This window comes from Carassius gibelio, chromosome A17 (genome assembly GCF_023724105.1).
Source record: "Carassius gibelio isolate Cgi1373 ecotype wild population from Czech Republic chromosome A17, carGib1.2-hapl.c, whole genome shotgun sequence".
Classification (NCBI taxonomy): Eukaryota; Metazoa; Chordata; class Actinopteri; order Cypriniformes; family Cyprinidae; genus Carassius; species Carassius gibelio.
The window spans coordinates 14,998,187-15,018,230 of NC_068387.1; the positions used below are offsets into that span (position 1 = coordinate 14,998,187).

Genomic DNA, 20,044 nt, shown 5'->3' on the forward strand with positions numbered 1-20,044 from the left:
TGGCAGAGAGCAGCGGCCTGGTGCAGTGGGGCAAATTGCACACTTTGAATACTGGAACCAGACAGTAATTACAGCCTGGAGGAGAAGCCACTATTTTACTTCCTGTAGAGGGAGGAAGGGAGGCACGAAGGGAATGATAGAGGAGAAACAGAGAGAAGTACTAGCGTTTTTAGACGACAGCATGAGAGAATGTTTTGACTGTGTGGTAGCACTTGTGTTTGTGCGAGAGTCTGTGAGGAGCAGAGATCAACCGCAAAAAGCCTGGAAAATTCCACCCAACCGCCATACAAACATCAGCCACTAAAAAAAACCAGGGCTCCGGGGGTGTAAGGCACACAGCTCATTTAGTGATTTCACCAACAAGGAAAATCTAATAAAATCTAGACAAACCAGACAGACAGAAAACACATCTTGACTGCTGCAGTTATTTATACAATTTAAACTAAATGTTTCTCACAGCATCCCGCTCGCAAATATAGGATCACTCAATTCAAACAAATGATTTTTATTTTAGACAGACACTAGCGCTGTAACCCACAAAATCTGCACAGTGAGTTCACGCGTCACATCGCAGAGTTAGATGTTTCCAGTGTAGACAGCTTTTTTCAGCATAATGGGAGCGATGTAGTTCTGTTTTGTCATTGTAGTCGGACTGTAGTTTTTCTAAACTTTTTGTAGTGAGGATACTACACAACTTGGGATGCACATTTCTGTTGGGGGGGGGGGGGTGAAATGCTTGTTTTCACTCAATATCCTGTTAATCTTGAGTACCTATAGAGTAGTACTGCATCCTTCATAACTCCAAAAAGTCTTTAGTTTTATTATATTCCTAAGAGAAAGATAGTCTGTACCGATTTATCCCGGAAAAACACGACCGGAAAAGAACACGACCTAAAGAATCACGAGCACCAGTAGGCTTTTGCGTTGAGAGCGTTTGGAAGCTGTCACATTACCGTGAGGAAAAAACATCCAAAACAAACCAAGGCTAACAGTCAGATTCAGCCGTATATTTATGATCCAGAATCAGATCCAGAGGCTGAAATTTAACAAGAGCAGCAGCAGCAAACGACGTCTCTATGTGGTATGTACTGAAACTGTATATATTTGCTTAGCGGTTTTGGAAAATGACTAAGTTCCACTTTATGTTTATTTTATTTTTTTGTTTTAAGCTGAACATGCGGAAAGTGCAGTTTGATGACAACATTGCATGTTGTTTACTTGATGTGCTTACGCTCCGATAGCTAAGTTAACAACACAGAGATATTTGAAGCAGTTTTACTCACCGCCTGCGGTTCCAACACACGATCGTGACCCTTTTTCGTTGGGACTGCATTATCCTTAAGAAATAAACGATGTGCAAATCCGTCGTCAAACTGGGCCTTGTTTGTAAAACAAGCATCTTCTAAATGCAGGGAACAAACAAAAACACTTGCACAACTCCGTTGATGCTCTGTAAAAATAAACTCCATCCACTGGTCCCTTAATGCTGTTTTTTTTTGGTAATCTGTGCAGGGTTGTCTTGCCCTGGCAACCAAAAACACACTTCTTTTGTGACATTTCGCGACGCGAAAAACAGAACAACATTTCACAAATAAAAATAAATAGGCCTCCACTAAATATTTTTCACTTAATTCAATTAAGGTGACAAAACAAAAACACACTGAATAGGGCAGAGTCTGTTTTTTTTCCTCTATCAGACATTAAAATAATAGTAAGCCTACCAAAGTGTGTTTTTTTATTTGTTTTTAAAGTAACTTGGGCATGCTGTGTGGATACTCTGGAGCAGATCTCTGCAAGGGACTGTTTCCTAAAGCCACTCCTGCTGAATTTCTGACCATTAAAGGCTGCTCCCGCAATGTGTGTCTGCTTCCACAAACACTCTTCTACTGTATATCATTTTCTCACATCAGTAAGCCGCTAACAATTTGCGGGGTACTGAAATCTCTATAGAATGAGTGCTTGGTGTTCAAGGTGACTTTTGAATTCACAATCACGCGTACTCTGTTTAAAGGAACCATATCATAAATTTGCCAGTGAGCTCAGGATCTGGTGAACAGCATCCGTCAGCATGGTATGTCAGTCCTTTCTCCTTACCCGTGATCAGTCAAGCTTGTGTTCGATGCAGGGTTGCAAAGTCCACGTTTTTTTTTTCTCCACAGAATTTGGCTACTTTTAAACTGTTACATTGGTTTGATTTTTTACTGTGGGTTAACAAATATGTATAGCACTTTTCCTTCATCATGCAGCAAAATAAATAAATATTAATAATAATAAAAAAATGATTAGTATTAATAGGTCAAAATGTTTACTTTGTTAACAGTTATACAGTCAATATGAGCATCCCTATATACCAGAGACCATATAATACCCAAGACATGTCACTCGTATAGTTTTGAATGGGGGAAAATGCAACACTCAATATGGCCGCTCAATAGCAGGAAGCCTTGCTATCTGAATGAAAGAGCCAATCGCTTAATGCTAAAGTTAACGTGTCGCTGCAGCTGCCGTTAGAAGCGCCCCAGTTTCTATAGAAACAGTCAGCACTCTGAGATGTGCTATTAGGACTGCGCATGCACACTGGCTGATCTAGCCTGAGAAATTTAATAACTACATTTATGACATAGCTGTTGTCATTTCTTTGGTTATTTCAAATTTTACAATTAATCCTAAGCTTATTGAACAGTTTTGGAGAATTTGAGGTTTCCCCATTCAAAGAGATAGGACCTACATTTGGATGCCCATGAGGCATTTCAAAGATGGCCACCGAGTCACCTGACTTTTCTAAGACTTTAGCCGCGTTTCCACAGCTGGAACTTTACCCAGGAACTAGGGACTTTGAGCTGGTACTCTATGTTTCTCCACCACAGGAACCAGGATCTAATAAAGTGCAGGGAAAAAAAAAACCCTCAGAAAGTCCCTGCTGGTGAGGTAGTACTTTTTCAAAGGTCTGGAACTTTCAGGGGAGGGACTCGGGTGCGAAACATGCTTATTGGTTGAGTTCATGCAGCATTGTGATTTCTACCACCATTTATTTGGACAATATTCAAAATATCACTGTTATTGTGTCATGAAATTTAGTTTTAAAAGTATTTCAGGTGAGAATGTAGTCGTTTAAAAGTGAAATTTTTGGTTTATTTATAAAGACAGCACCTATTTAAAAATGTGTTTTGCCGAACTTGAAGACGATCAGTGATCACGTTACTGACGAGAGCAGCATCGCCTCAGCTAGTCCTTCTGACATTTGCCGCTGGCTCTAATGTCTTCTTAGTAGTTAAGCATAAAATATAATTCATTTTGGGTAAATCTAACAGGTATTTTTTGTCTTTATTCAATTTATCTATGTGTTAAAATAAAAAGAGACAATTAATATAACTTTCGTTTCTTTGTAATGTAGGCTGTATAAATAACGTTACACATTTCCCTGAACTAAGTAAATTTCTGCGGGAATTTCATGGGAGTTTACACTCAGGTTGAACTGGCATAGTCCGAAACACCAAGGGTGCAAGTCTGAAATTTGCATACTTTGTATTGAGAAACGCATGCAGACCTATGTCACCAGACTATGATTAATCTTCACAGTACTTTAGACCGCGGTGGAAATGCAGAAAGCAACCGGTCTGGGGGGAAAATAGTTCCTGGGGAAAAACTCTCCTGGTACAATTGTTCATTAAATACTACTACCCTACCAAGGTTCTAAAAGCCACTATTATTATTACTATTATTATTATAGACAAATCTATTAATATTAGCATTTATTAATTTTTACTACTACAACTACTAATAGTAATATTATTACTATTAATAAATTAATAAAACTTTGTGATTATTTATAATACCCACCATCATATCTATATTATAACACAACTAGCCAAAAGAATAGTATTAGAATAATAAATATAATAATAATTATTATTAATTCCGTTTTTACCCTAGTAGAGGGGTAAAGACAGAAACCATGTTCTTCAGATGCCATTCCATTACATCACCATGAACCTTAGTAATATTCCTGCATTACTGAAAAATCTATATGCTGAGCACGGGAGTGTGTGTGTGTGAGGGGGTCGGTGTTAAGCTGTAGGGATGTATAACAGAACAGCCCAAATGTGAGGGTAAGTGGAGAGTTGAGTAGTTCAGAGACGTAGCTGGGGGACCTGACAGAGACAAACGAGCAGCAATGCTAACATTATACCTCCTACCCACCCGCTCCCTCCTCTCTCCTTCTGCCTTGCTATCCTCCATCACAATAGCCACTTTTCCACTGTCGGGCCAGTGCGAGCCAGTGCTTTTAATGGGCCAAGTGGAGCGAATACCCTCAGACCTGTAGCACCAAGGCCAAAATATTGCTGCGTTTCCACCATCGGACCAGAAGCTCCGCTGTGCTTCACTAAAACTTGACCTTTACACGCCTCTAAGGAAAAATGTCATGCAAGCCCATCATTAAACAAACAGAGAAGTTATCAGAAAACTAGGCCTGGGCGAAAAATCGATTTAATGAATTAATTCAAATTTTTTGTTACAGGCGATTTAAAAAATAAGTAAATCGAGTTTGTGTGTAATGGTGCATTTTTGGCTCCCCAGAGCTTCCGTAGCGTTAGTTTCACATGGCAGTAAGGCAAGCGACAACAACAACATCATAGCACACACGAAACAGCAAGCGACAACATGGCTACCGGTGAGAGTTGGAAGTTTGTTCCCAAGAAAGGAATAAAATCATCTGTTGTTTGGAGCTGGTATGGGTTTGCTGCGACAGACGTGGAGCAAGAGACCCCACGCTGCAACATTTGCCTAAAGCCCATCGCAGTCAAAGGCAGCAGCACCACAAACCTATTCCAACACCTGAAACAGAGACATCCAGCCGAATATGAAAATGGGGGTTACATTTGTCTTGCTTTTGATTAGGGCTGCTCCGATCACGATCAGCGGTAAATTCCCTCAGGTGCGTGATTTCACATCGAACAGCTGTTACTACACGGAGCCATTGTTAACTGAGAAGATGCGCAAATCCACTTCATTTTCAGCGTTTATTTGCACATCTTCTTAGTTAACAATGGCTCTGTGTAGTAACAGCTGCTCTATTGTGAAATCACGCACCTGATGGAATTTACCGCTGATTAGAGAATCGGCTTTACTGACGAGATGCGCATAACGATCGGCCGATCGTGATCGGAGCAGCCATACTTTTGAATAAATAAAAGCAAAATTTGCTTTAAGTTGTCTGCTGTTTTTACTTATTGCTTTCCTTAAGTAGGGGGGAAAAAAAAATTGGCAAAAAATCGGAAATCGAATAATAAAAAAAAAAAATCTCCGATTTTCTCCATATCGCCCAGCCCTACAGAAAACTAAAAAGAAATAAGTCACTGGAACCAGCGCGATCAAAAAACAAACAAGATATATATCCAATATTTAAATTCAAAAGCATCAGTGTTTTATATTATATAATAAGTGAAACATTTATCATTAATTTAGTGTTTTAACAAAGTGTTATGAACATAACCTGCTTAATTCAATCGAGTCTTTCAGTTTATTTGTAGTTCCAGTATTATCACGGTATTAAAATTTAGTTTCAAAAAGGGGTCATAATACAGTATAACAGGATAAATAACCTTTTTAAAAACAAAAATAACTGAACATTTAAACACAAAGCAATATAGAAAAATAAACAGTTAAATTTTACACAAATCAATGTTCAAAAGAACTAGTAAGACCAATAGGTATCACGTTACAATAAGACCTCATTAGTTAACCATTAACATTCACAATGAGCAATAGCAACATTTGCAACAGAAGTTATTAATCTTTGTTAAAAAAAAAAGTTTGCGTTCTTAGTTCATGATATCTCATTAAATAACAGTTGCAACTTTTGATTTTAAGAATGTGTTATTTAATGCGCGTCTCTCACGTGTTCCCCCATGTGCTCCTCATGCATGCTTGTTTACATCAGTAGCCTATATACATCAAATTTAGAAAGAATTACCATTTTTATAAAAGCTCCCGAACAGAAAACATTTTTATGACACAGGCTACACTGAGCTTAACTCTTTAAGACAAGACTTATAAAAGATACAATGTTACTAAATAAATACACGATTGTGATGAAGAAATCAGATGTCAGCTACTTATTCTCTAAGTGGTCACATTTAACATGTACACTATGGTAACGTTAATGCCTAGCTTGCCATAGTCTTTTGCATCGCTTATAAATATTTCTGCCTTGTATGGCAATAATCCACATCGGATCAAGTTTCAAACACTCGCTGCTTACTGAAAGTGAGTTTTGAGCTCAAGTTATTTTCAAACTTTTTTAATGCTGGTGTTATGATGTAAATTACACTGGGACCTTCTAACTTGGTACACTGCAAAAATATTTTTTTTTTAAATTGAAAAACAGGGACCAACAATGTAACTAATGGGGCTTTTCCACTGCATGGTAAGGCACAGTACGGTTCACTTTTGGGTGGGTTTTCCATTGGGTAAAGTACATGGTACTTTTTTCAGTACCACCTCAGTTGAGGTTCCAAGTTAATCGTTCAGCTACCAAAATGTGTTGTGTAAACTCTACTGATCATTGATTGGCAGGAGAGAATCAGCAATACCTGCGCAAATGAACTTGCAAAATGCGACAAACCCGCTAGATTTAAATCAGCACAGCCAGTGAAGGAGCGAATGCAACAGTTTCAAACAAGGGCACCTTTTTTTTCGTTGTCTGTTAAGGAAGTACAGACAATACTCTTGTTGATAGCAGAGGATCAGATCCAGCGAAAGCTTGATGGGGTGACGCAGAATGAAAGTTTTTCAGGAGTCGCGGCAGTAGAGGCGGCACAACTATAATGACATGAGAATAATCCCACCAACTCTAAAGCGGTTCTAAACTACAATGGAAACGCAGACCAGGGCATGCTGAGCAGAGTCGTACCACGCAGTGGAAAAGCACCATTAAGTTAGTTTAGTGGAACTCAAATCAGCCCTATTTGTTTACATACTGTTATCAGCTGAAGGCAGATGGAAAAAAGTGAGGAAAGTACAGTACTGCATTAAACGCTTTACTAGTCGAGGTTTCATTCAGTTTTGGACAACACAAAGAAAACAGAAGAGAGGGCTCATGTGGAGAGAAGAGGAAGAGTGCTGAAAACAGCTAATCCAGTGAGCTGGAAAAAGAATAGGAAAAAAAAAAACGGAGGTAATTCATCCAACTGCGGCCTCCCAGGACACAGTCTTCACACACACACACACACACACACAGAAATAACAATCTGCTCGCCACAGTGTAAGCACATCTGTCACCGGAGTTGTGAAGAAAAGTGTCAGAGAACAGTCTTCTCTCTCACCACATCACTTCTGTATTCTGCTCGGTCCTCTATTTTTCAGCTGGTTCTGTAAACAGGTGTCAGCACACAGCATCACCTCTGCCTCACCTCCCTCTTCCTTTGCAGCTTTACACATCCTCTATTCAGCACTTCGTTTCTTACCTTAGTCATCCCTGTATACACCCTCACTCTCTCTATGCCCCATATTTGCATTTTTTCACTCTCTGCATCACATTTAGTTCAATCCTCCAGAGAGAAGAAAAACATTACAATCCATGATCATTCTGCTGCTGTCTCTGCATGGTTTTCTGTATAATTTCATCATAAACAATTCAATCAAAAGTTTCAGCATATCGTTTGATTAATCTGTATACCATATATCTAAAGAGAAACAGAGATAGAGAAATTGAGTGTGAGTGGGAGAGAGAGAGAGCGCGAGAGGGGAGATAACCTATCGGATGCCCTTGCTAATTAAACTGGTTTTATGAATGTGGTGGGGGCAGACTTCAGGAACAGTTTCATCTACACGGGCAGCTGAGTCAGGTTGAGAATAGAATCTGGTTTAAGTTTAGAAACAGTTTTATTTTTAATTAATGTATAAAATGCCAAAACCACTAGATTTATGACCGTTAACGGTTCTTGGGTGTCTCCATTCTTCTATTGATGCAAATGGAACAATCAATTAAAACACTTTGAAAGGGTTACCTGTATTGCAACTGAATTTATCAGCACCAAAGTAAAATTGTTTTAGCCAAGTAGTGAATTTACAGTTAGAGTTAGAGTTGAATGTGATAATAGAAAAAGTATTGGGTGCCACATAAGAATATAAAGACTATAAATAGACAACATATCTTTCTACTGAGCTGTCCCTGCTGGCTACCCACAATAAACAAATGACTTATGAGCCAGTTCTTTTTCAGGACTTGTTTACAAAATCATAAGTAAAGGCTGGAACACACAAGACTCAGAAGTATAAAGAGTAGGCAATATACATGCAAGTGAATACAGAGGAAAAACTGAGTGTCACACACTAAATGAATAAGGATTGCACACTACCACTTTGAAGATGTTCCAAACACAAGAAACTCAAGCAGAAACATTTTTTTAGTTACTAGGAGATGCATGACACATCTAATAATGTGTGTTTTAAAACCAGCTCAAAATATAAAATGTGCTTGATATCCTCTGACTGGATATGACCACTGTCTGGAGAAAAAAAAAAAAAGTGTCCGTTCCCATCATACACTAGACAGTTGTCTATGAAATCTGTACAACATCCATGGTTCAATATTTGCTTCTTAGTTGGTTTACTTTTTCTATTCAGTTTTGCGTTTAAATAAGTTCTGTGCATTTTATTCATCTCTGAATTGGCTCTGTGTGTGTGTTCGTGAATCTAAGTCCCATCAGTGAAATGTTTGAACCATAGAATGAAGCAGAAAATATATTCTACACCTAAAATATATTATAGTCTATAATTTTACACAAATTATAAATACAGATGGCTTTAAGAACACAAACTATATATTGCCGCAATGTTTATTGTCTGTGTGTGTCATCATTCAAAACATTTCCATTTCTTATTCAGTTAGATCCATAGCTGGATGCCTTTGACAATATAAGAGATCTTCTGGAACTTAGGTTTTATTACTTCTGTGATCCATATGTGGAAGTAATAGAACTAGAGGAAAATATTTATAACTAATACTATTTCTGCCAGTCACAATAATATCAGCACTTGGGATTGTTTAATCATTTGATCATATTATTGCAGTGTGACAGATCAAGGGTTTTCGCAAAGATTTCTGATGAGGCCAACAAACAAATGTGCACATGCGCGAACACACACATACAAAAAAAAAAAAACAAACACTCAAGACAGTTTCAAATTATATAATCCAAACCGAATAATACAAGTCGCATAACAGCAATCCATCAGTCCAAAACTTATAGCCGGTAAATTATTCTCCACTCTTCTATATCCCTCTCTCTCTCTGTGTGTGTGTGTGTGTGTGTGTGTGTGCGCGTGTATGTGCAATAATTTGGAGGGCAGAAAATCCAATCTGAAACATTATGACATGACTCCTTTGAGAGCAAAGTAATTACTCTCTCTAAAGAGAATGAGAGATGGATGGATGAGAGAAAGAGAGCTAGAGAGGCAGCCTGTTATCCCTAATATAAATCTTTTTTTTCATCTAGTTACCTCTCTTTCTCTCTTGTTTAATCTCCTCTAAATACCAGGAGCAAAATCAATCTCTGTAAGCTCCCAGCATTTAGTCCTGACACACAATAACACAATATAAGCAAACAAAAGCCACATGAGCGCAGTGGTGGTGCTGTAAACAGGTGGTTTAACAGATGACTAGTGTTACTAAAAGCTACAGTTCAATTTACATTTAATCAGACGCTTTTATCCAAAGCAACTTACAAATGAGCAAAAGCATAAACGATTTATCATTTGAGAGCAAGTAATATTAACAGTACTGCAATACTGGAAATCAAGAGCAAAAATGTAATTGTGGAAAAGTACTTTTTTTTTTTTTTTTACCTGAATGCTAAACAACGCAAATAATTCACATATAACAAGACATCCAGACAAGAAACAACATATTACAATGAAGAGGTGATTGGTACAGCTAATATTAAAGGGGGGGGGTGAAATGCTATTTCATGCATACTGAGTTTTTTACACTGTTAAAGAGTTGGATTCCCATGCTAAACATGGACAAAGTTTCAAAAATTGAGTTGTACGTTTGAAGGAGTATTTTTGTTCCCAAAATACTCCTTCCAGTTTGTCACAAGTTTCGGAAAGTTTTTTTCGAGTATGGCTCTGTGTGACGTTAGATGGAGCGGAATTTCCTTATATGGGTCCTAAGGGCACGTCTTCCGGAAGAGCGCGCGCTCCCGTATAGCAGAGCACTGAGAGCAGAGACATTCACTGATCAGAGCGATTCACTGAGCAGAGTGAGAGCGTCGCGAAAAGTCACAAAAGGAGTGTGTTTTCAAGACAACCCTGCACAGATTACCAAAAAAAAAACAGCATTAAGGGACCAGTGGATGGAGTTTATTTTTACAGAGCATCAATGGAGTTGGAGCAAGTGTTTGTGTTTGTTCCCTGCATTTCGAAGATGCTTGTTTTACAAACAAGGCCCAGTTTGACGACGGATTTGCACATCGTTTATTTCTTAAGGATAATGCAGTCCCAACGAAAAAGGGTCACGATCGTGTGATAGAACCACAGGCGGTGAGTAAAACTGCTTAAAATATCTCTGCCTCCTTGTTAGTGCATCCGCCTCCCATGCCGGAGACCCGGGTTCGAGCCCCGCTCAGAGCGAGTCGTTGCTGCTGCTGCTCTCGTTCAGTTTCAGCCTCGGGATCTGATTCTGGATCATAAATAAACGGCTGAATCTGACTGTTAGCCATGGTTTGTTTTGGATGATGGTTCTTCCCTCACGGTAATGTCACAGCTTCCACATGCTCTCAACGCAAAAGCCTACTGGCGCTCGTGATTCTTTAGCTCCGCCCACACGTCACGCCTCCAGCAGGTCGTGTTTTTCCGGGAAAAATCGGTACAGACTATCTTTCTCTTATGAATATAATAAAACTAAAGACTTTTTGGAGTTATGAAGGATGCAGTGCTACTCTATAGGTACTCAAGATTAACAGGATATTGAGTGAAAACGAGCATTTCACCCCCCCCCCCCTTAAGAGAAAACGCCTTTTCTTATGGATATGGACATGCATCACTTTGCTTTGACTGTCAGCCCTGCCCTCTTTCTCTATGAGGCAAATGTAATTTGTGTCTGAATTAACACAATCATGCTAAACAGGGCAGAGGACATAGTGAGGATGTAATCTCTCCCCCCCTCTCTCAGTCAGCCCACTGCACTGGACAAACACACTTTCATATGCATCCCTGAAGATGTTGTTGGCTTCTAGTCCACCTGCCAAGCCTGTCTGCGGAGGCCCCCAATTACAGTCTCAGAAATTCATCAGCCACACACACACAGTGGCTTAGTTTCAAAACCTAGCAAGCTGCCTACATAGACGGTACTTTTGTGCAACACAGGCATGTTGGAACACACTTATGTTCAAATTTGCCATCTTGGTGCTAGAGACAGCAACACATTGGTAGGCTGAATACTAATGATTCTTTCTGTAGCTTGTTTTAGCTTCATTAAATCTCTACCATTAGGTTTGAAACCGAGACTTTGAGGCCTAAACTGCAACTGCATCATGGTGTTTTTCCATCAAATCCAGAACATTCTGCAGGATAACTTACTTTTAAAATGTTTCGAATGAACTACAATACTGTAATTTTTAAACTACACTTTTGAGAGCATGCAAAAAAAAAGAGAAACATCTGCATGTAAAAATGGCAATTAAGAAAAAACATCAGGGAAATGAAAAGGCACGCATCTACAGAAAACGAGGGATCCATGTGTGCATGCGGGCCCCCTCTGATGAATCGGTGAGCTTTTCAGAAATGGCTAGATGTCATTTGAGAGGCTCGATTGGAGTCCTTTGACTTCAAAAGCCCCAGGAATATCCTGCAAATTAAAACTGGGGGCTTCAATCCGATCTTCGAGTTATCAAACCCCAATATTGCCTCCCCAATGGGTCCACTGGCATTCTCTCTCATATCCAATCAAATTCCCAGCGTTAGACAGGAGACTCCACCTTTCTCAGCTGAAAGATTACTATTTATAGCTTGCTTAATTGGGCTGATTGCAAACAAACAGTTTGCTTGTGTTAAGTGAGCCAGAATCCAGAGGTGACCACTTCTTAAAGGTGCCACATAATACATTGATACAATATTTTAAATTGTTCTCTGATGTCCCCAGAGTGTGTATGCAAAGTTCTCTCAAAATACCCCAGAGATATTTTTTTATAGCTTCTTGAAATTGCCACGTTTAGGGTATGAGCCAAAATGCTTTATTTGTGTGTAGGGCTGCACGATATTAGGAAAAAATTACATTGCGATATTTTATTTTTCTGAAATATATATTGAGATATGAAAACTAATTTTTTTTTCTTACAAACAAAAACGGGGTGAGCACACTTACATTCTCTTTTTAAATGATTTAAACATCGACACCATCGTGTCAATTGATTATTATGCGTGAGGGAGAGAGAGCAAGACAGCGTTTGTGTTGTTTGAAGACATTTAGCGTGCGGCCGGGGCTCTCTCTCTCGCGGGCACGCGCAGACTCTTTCTCTCATGCCGGTGACAGGTGCAATTTGAAAATCAATAATTATTATTATTTTTTTTAAATTACATTTATATCTGAATATATGTCAACCTATAGACTTTCAAACATCTAAGTGTCATGAATTAATATGAATCTGTGTACAAAATGACATATAAAAATTTTCCTATTGTATTTTGCCTGAAAACGCTTCCAGCACGCTTGCGTGTCTCGTGAAAAATAGGCGTCGGTTTTATTTCTAGCATGCACACGTTTTCCGCTCGGCCCGAGCCGCGTGTCTCACACAGGCAGTCTACAAGCTCTAACCTGTTAACATGGGAGCCGAATTAAAAACAGACACGCCACGCAGCTGAGACGCTTGCGCCACACATCTAGTGTGTCGCCGGCTGCGCGCTCGCGCTCTCTCTCTCTCTGGCCCATACAGTTAATGAATAACGGATCAACTATGACAGCCTACATCGCACATCCTGCGATGTGACTATCGTGGATTCGTACATCGCAATATCGATGCTTAAACGACACATCTTGCAGCCCTATTTGTGTGTATGTCCCCTTTAAATGAAAATGAGCTGGTGCTCCCGCCTCCCTTCCAGTGTTGACAAGTCTGCGGTTTTCCCTTGGAATTAGGCTACTTTAACACTCCGCGGGAGGGTTTTGTTGCGAACCTGAGAACCCAGCACCCTTCTCCGAGAGTTCAAGAGCTTATGCTTGCGGCATACCGGTGTTACAGTGACCGTGTTACTGACCTCACACATTGCTTCCAATGCAATTTAACTACCACATTCCTATTCACGATCATTCTAGTAGCATGTGAATACAGCATTAGTGAAAACTGGCATTTACAATGTTAGCTTTAGCAACATTATTGGAAAACAAAAGATGCGCAATGCTAACTTTTTCTGGAGCCTTAACATTTGCGCACAAAGCATTGGTATTGATCCCGCTTTCAGAAGCAATATTTGTACAACTCCAGCCCTGAACTGACCCTCATCTGTGAGGCAGTTGTCCGATGTAAAATGATAGCACTAAAAAAAAAAAAAAATTCTGGGACATTTCCTTCAAAAATAAAATGTAACAACCATGTCCTTAGCAGTCTATGGAGACTGTTTACAAATGGTATGTTATTTTGTGCATCCCAACACACAACACTTTTTATGGGTCTTTGGCACTGACATTGTTTCTCCAGCTGCTACAGCAAGACAACAGTAATGGCGGACCGCTGCTTCTCACTCAGGGCTGTGTTTATGTTAATAGGGCAGAGAGCATCACAAATGGAAAGGACTTTCACCAACTGTGTCATCTTAATCTGGAATTACTTGTGAGGAGAAGGTTTATGATTTTTTGGGAATGAGAGTGGATTTTATAGGTTGGTTGTTTTCACACACTGCGGCCACACAACTGTGTTCAATCACCTTATGAAAGTGGCCTTTAAAACTCAAAGAGAAGATCAGACGTTTCAACTGCACACATACAGCCTGAATAATACGGTTATGCACCCACGAGAGATAATTTAGCTGGAAAGGAACTGGCTGGATCACAGCACAAACAAATATGTGCTTATGCAGATGTGTCTGCATGTACTTGTACAGATGTTTGTATGGCATGTGAACAAAATTACAATATGCAACCAGCTAAATAAATCTGATTTATACACCCCTATGGCAACAGACATAAACCACAGACATCTTCTCAGTGTGCGGCCAACACACACACATGCCACAACATTACAGCAGAAAGCAGGTCGTAGAAGACAGATGATGTAACAGGATTTTTTTTCCAAGAAGAAAGGGAGATAAACGTCTCACTGAAACTCAGGACTAGAGGAAAGACAAAGATAGAGTGGTGGGGCGGTAAGGAAAACTGTCACTTCTAGACCTGGTCTGTCAGCCATCTTTTCTTTTCCTTTTTTTTTTCTTACCAGTCAGTCTATTCCACCTGAAAAGCTCAGGAGAGAAAGACTGTTACTGTATATAGACAGTTTTATATACAAGGCAGCTACTGGAGTGCGTTCAAAAATGTTCTGAAGGTTCTGGTTCCTGTTCATTGTTTGACTTATTTATAATCTTTTCCTTAATACCTATGTCATTTCTCTTCCAATGTCCTTTCCATTGTTAATTTTATTCCCCTTGTAATTTTTTCTATGTATGGACAGTCGTAAAAATCATGTTTTTTTTTTTTACAAAATGTAAAAACACTGAAAACAGTCTCACACACAGAAGACTAGGACTAGGTCAGTTTATTTTAAAAGCAGGGTCTGTTTTCCATTTATTCTCAAAGCAATAGCGCGTGATTGGATGTTTAGTCTGGAATGAGGGGTCTGACCTTGGTGGATGAGCCTACATGCAGTTCTTCCTGAAAGCTTTTGCCTTCTCACTCGACACTTTAAACGAGACCTCTCTCCACCATTAGACTTCCCTTTAAAATAACATTTTACAGTATAAGATCTAGAATTGCGCATTGAGCTCAAAATGTAAAGCAAGCTCTCTTTGTTCCTGGAACTGTAACTAGATCAGGTGTCAAACCACTGTGTTTAATATACAGCAAGTTTATGTTATGAAACACCATAAAATAACTTCCAGCTGACTGAAAGGCATCATTACTTAAATATCAAAACCTTCAGATCACGAATCATGAACACTTTATTCTCAGTCAAGATGCTGATTGGATGACTGAGCCAAGTCACCTGCCTGATAGAGCAAATCAGAGAGACTGCGAAATAAATGCAAGCGTTTCCCTGCTCAGAAACGGCTGCAATTATTCTTCCTTTCCTTGCCTGTTTAGAACATTAGGGTGGAAACATCTGTGTGTTGTGAAACAGTGACTCATGCTAACCACCAGGGGGAAGAATAATGAGGCAAGACTTTCAGGGAACACCGTGAGAGAGAAACAGATTTGAGGGGTCAGCTGGGGATTCTATGTACACTGGTCTGTGTGTTTACACGCGTGTCCTCCTCGTTCTTTTTTTTCGAACACACAGCCAGTCACTCTATTTTTTCCATAGCATTACAGAGCTGTGGTGTTCATTCTATACTGGTCAGCCATGTTTTCCATTAGATGTTCTAGCTATTCTGAGACAGACGTCACATGAACACACACTTAAACATCTATATACATTAACTAAAAGAATGCGAGAGAATTTGCCCTCAGCTTTGCCATCACAGGAATAAACTACATTTTACAAAATATTAAAATAGAAAAACTATAATGTTTCAGTTTTACTGTATTTTTGATCAAATAAATGCAGTCTTGGTAAGCATAAAACACCTAAACTTCAAAATTCCCCTGATCAAATTTGCATCATTCCTTACAGTACCCTCTTATCTATAGTAAAATTACCTTAAAGTTCAGCTTTCCAGGTCAAACAGAGGTGAATCTATTTCTCAAGCACAGCATCAATCATTATAGGAAGTGCTTAAAAGCAAATGCCAATTTAAAAAAAGAAACATTCTGCAAAAGATAAGCAAAGCCGTAGCCTTAATCGTAATTAACTCCGCTTCAGACTCAAAGAAAACTGGGGTTACAGTGTGTGTGTGTGTGTGTGTGTGTGTGTGTGGTGGTCCGCTGAGACAGGTGGGTTGGCCTTTATCAGGGCCGTAAGAGGGAAAACGCATTTCATGCTCTGCTGACCCCCTTTTTCTCTTTCCTCCCCTCTCCCTTGTCCATGAAGCAGAAGAATTAGGCAGCAAAATTGCTCCCTGTGTGACATGGGCCACCAGTGTGTGTGTGAATCTGTCTGGGAATATGAGAGAAATGTCAAACATGATCATCTAAACGTCAAGCTACATCTTGTGTGCACAGGTGGAAACAGTTGTCTTCAACATAGAACAAACTCCAAAAAGATCCCACTCTACTACTTGAACATGGCCTGTGGCATTTTGACACCATTCCAAGCTCCCTGCAGGGGACTGATAAAAACTACTACTGCTGAACTAGCTTATGGCAGAGAGTCGTTATTTACACCCAAACATGTTTCCCTCTGCTAGAGAACCTTTGAGTAAACCTTCTCACCTCTAGATTCAGACACTATAATCGCCAATCATCTGTCACTACAGTAACAGTCAATCGCTGTGCTTGATTCTAAAAAGATCAGCAGCATCATAAAACAGAAAAATGTAGAAAGTGCAGGTCTGAAACTTACATCTGGATACTCTTTGACAGGTACAAAGAGTTTCTCCTGCAGATGTATGATGGGTCCCACTGGCTCTGGTAACTCCAGGGGGTGTTTGTCCACCAGACCGTTCACTGTGTCGTTATACATGTCTTTCCTCACTCTGTTTATCTCTGCAGGTAGAAAAAAAAAAAAAAAAAAGACAAACAGATCAGAAACGGATGAGTGAGAGGAAAAATACAAAAAAGACAAAAAGACGTGAAATGCAACATTCCAGGGCACCTCCCCCTAAATTCCGTTGCTATTATCAAGAGAAAAGAACAAACAGTCGTTATGAAGTTTCATTGCGAGAGGAACTCACATGCACCCAGTGAGATCATTTAAACGGAATTTTTCATAGCTGGCAGCTCCAGATGAGGTTAAACTGTTGCTGCCAAAACATGATTAAGCTCAGGATGTCCATTCCAGTCACGCTTACACACACAAAGCCTACCCTCATGATCATTCCCTCCCTCACACACAGTGTCTTATGCTTTAAAACCTAGTGACCTAAATGAGCTGATCGTTAAGAGTTTGAAACGACCAGATGGCGCAGCTATCACAGACCTGTTGTGGAATATAGAGATGCATTAGACACTGAGAACTATCTACAATAAAGGTGGTAACACACCAGATGAGAAGCGCAGCATCTACAACTATTCGTAAAGTACAACACGACGTAGCTGGGTACTGCAGACAGACGCCGCCGGTGTGCGTACATTCATAGAAAACAATGTGTTTTTAAGAAGTCTCATCAAGAATACCTTTGATCTAAAACACAACAAATCATTCATATAAATTTTTCTATTTGATTATATTTTAAAATGTAATTTATGAAGTTCAAAACAGTGAACAGAGACAAAAAAAAAAATTATTGTAACAATTTTCTTCATTTTTGTCTGCATGTATTGCACTCGGTTCTGCATTACTAAACATTAATCTGCACTGACACGTCAACTGTCTCAGAGCAGGATCAAGAAATTAAGTGCTTACACACTAGAGAAAACTGACGTGAGCGTTTGACAACTACCAAAAGTGTAAGATCCAGGTCAGTCTGAAATCAAGTGGGAATAGTGCAAATTAGATTTCCTAACAAACAACCGGACCAATCTCTCTAAATTTCTCATTGGTTGCTGGATACTCATCTAAGAGTCATTTTTGGCCACATGGAATATCACTTTTAAATACCCTTGCAGTTTCCAGCTACACAGCAGTCCATTTAGAAGACAATGGATTCGCAGCATTCTCTGAAGTGTAAACTAATGTGTGATATCTTGAAGTTGACTGAAGAACAGACTTGAGGAGGCCTACATCACTGATATTAAGTGTGTGGGTGTTTCATGGGGCCCCAGAATCCTGGGAGGGGTTGAAGTGTGATGCAAAACCCAGATCAGAACAACAGCAGCAGCTTATGGCCTACGTAAGGCTGGAACCTTGCAACACATTTTCTCTCACACATGCAATGAGCCCCAGAAGTGATGACATAGCTGCTGCAAGTATATTAGCCACATTTACAGAACTCAATCCATCTTCTCTTTTGACCTGAGTGCAACCTAATATTCCTCCACCCTTATCTTTTTCATTCCTCCATCTCAGCCTGCATCTCTCCCTCCACACTACAGCAGGAAGGATTTTTCCTCTGGCTCGCTGGAGTAAAAGTACCCCGTGTCTGCATGTTTAATATTCTTTGACTGCAAGTGAGCAGTTTACAGTAAAAGGAGGAATTAAATATATATATATCCTCGACTCATCCAGAAATGGCTCATGAAAGAATGCATTCATTTAAATCTTCTGCCAGGCTCACACAGTATACATTCCTCACCATGTGCCCTTTCAATCCACATCATCATTTTTGTAATATATAAAAAAAACAAACAAAAAAAAAACACTGAGCTTCTGAACAGTAGTATAAGGAGGGGAACGCAGGGTGATAAGCAAAATAGTCTGCTGAATATACACAATCCCTCAGATCAAGAACCACTGGAGTAGGCGATTTGGGATATATTAGCTTGGTCTGTTACGATGCTTTGTGTGTTTGATTACCAATGCCTGAGTAGTATGGTGTTGCACACAGAGGATAAAAACGTTCAGCCTCGACTCTTTATCATCATGTGTTAAAACTTGCAAAGCCTACCAAATTAAACAAAACTATTTACAGCGGTATAGCACCCACCCATGATAAAAAGTAGGACTGTGCAATTAATCACATGCAATTGACATGCGCATCTCGTCAGTACAGCCAGTTCCGTGATTAGTAGTAAAACTCTATAAGGACTGTGCAATTAATTGCATGAGTGCATCTTGTAGCTTGACGGAGCGGCATTTACTACACGGAGCCGTAGTTCACTGACAATTAGGCGAAAAACACGTAAATCATCACAGATCGAATTGCCTGCGATAATGAATGTGATGTTACATAGCTTGTCAGTGAACTACGAAACGCTGCACCATCTGAAAGCAGGTGATAGAGATTTAATACTAATCATGGAACCGGCTTTACTGACAAGATTCTCTGCTTGGTGTACAGCCATTACCAGGAAAACCACTAGGTTTCAAAAGTCCCAGATAGTTTCCACCGAAATTACCCGGAACATTTGTACCAGGAACCTTTTTCCCAGGAACTTTCCCCCCCCCCCAGACCTGTTGCTTTCTGCGTTTCCACCGCGGTGTAAAGTACCGGGTAGATTAGGCAAATAGACTGGTGACGTAGGTCTGCACGCGTTTCTCAATACAAAGTACCGCTGATAAAAAGAAAAAAAAGAAAAAAAGTATGCTGATTTTGGACTTTAGATCAGACTTTGTGCATTCGTCTCGGGAGTGTGATGTCTGCGACGACGCAAGTCCGGTAAATCTATAAACAGCAGCGTACTTGATAACTTCAGTCAGCTGGTCTTGGCTACTGCATATTTCCTTACTGTATATATACAATAAAACGAAATATGAAATCAAATAGCACTGCCTCCTTTCGTTTTCATTTAAGCATAATAACAGCTGCAGAAATGTAGCCTACTTAGTTCAGGGAAATGTGTATATGCAGCCATTACAATGAAACGAAATATTATATAAATTTGCCTTTTTTATTTTCATTTTAACATATAGATAAATTGAATACAGACCAAAGAAAACCTGTTAGATTTACCCCGCAGCTGAATTATATGTTATGTTTAACCACTAAAGACACATCAGAGCCAGCGGCACATATCAGAAGGTCTATCCCAGGAGAGGCTGCTCTCTGCGGATACATGAGGACTGAGCTCCCGCTGATCGTGTGGAGCTCACCGTCAACGAGATCGGCGAAACACATTTTTTAAATAGGCACGATCTTTATAAATAAACCATAGATTTGAGTTTTAAACAACTACTTCTCGCCTGAAATACTTTTAAAA

At 39.6% G+C, this 20,044-nt stretch overlaps 1 protein-coding gene across 4 annotated transcripts in view; it reads right to left on the reverse strand.

Moving 5' to 3' along the window:
• Positions 1-20,044, reverse strand: part of LOC128031527 (protein quaking-A) — a 66,885-nt gene that overhangs the window by 33,847 nt on the left and 12,994 nt on the right. For all 4 annotated transcript variants that reach the window (XM_052619822.1, XM_052619820.1, XM_052619824.1 and 1 more), the window contains exon 2: positions 16,650-16,792. In XM_052619822.1, coding sequence (XP_052475782.1) covers positions 16,650-16,792 — 143 coding nt within the window. The remainder of the gene's footprint in view (positions 1-16,649; positions 16,793-20,044) is intronic.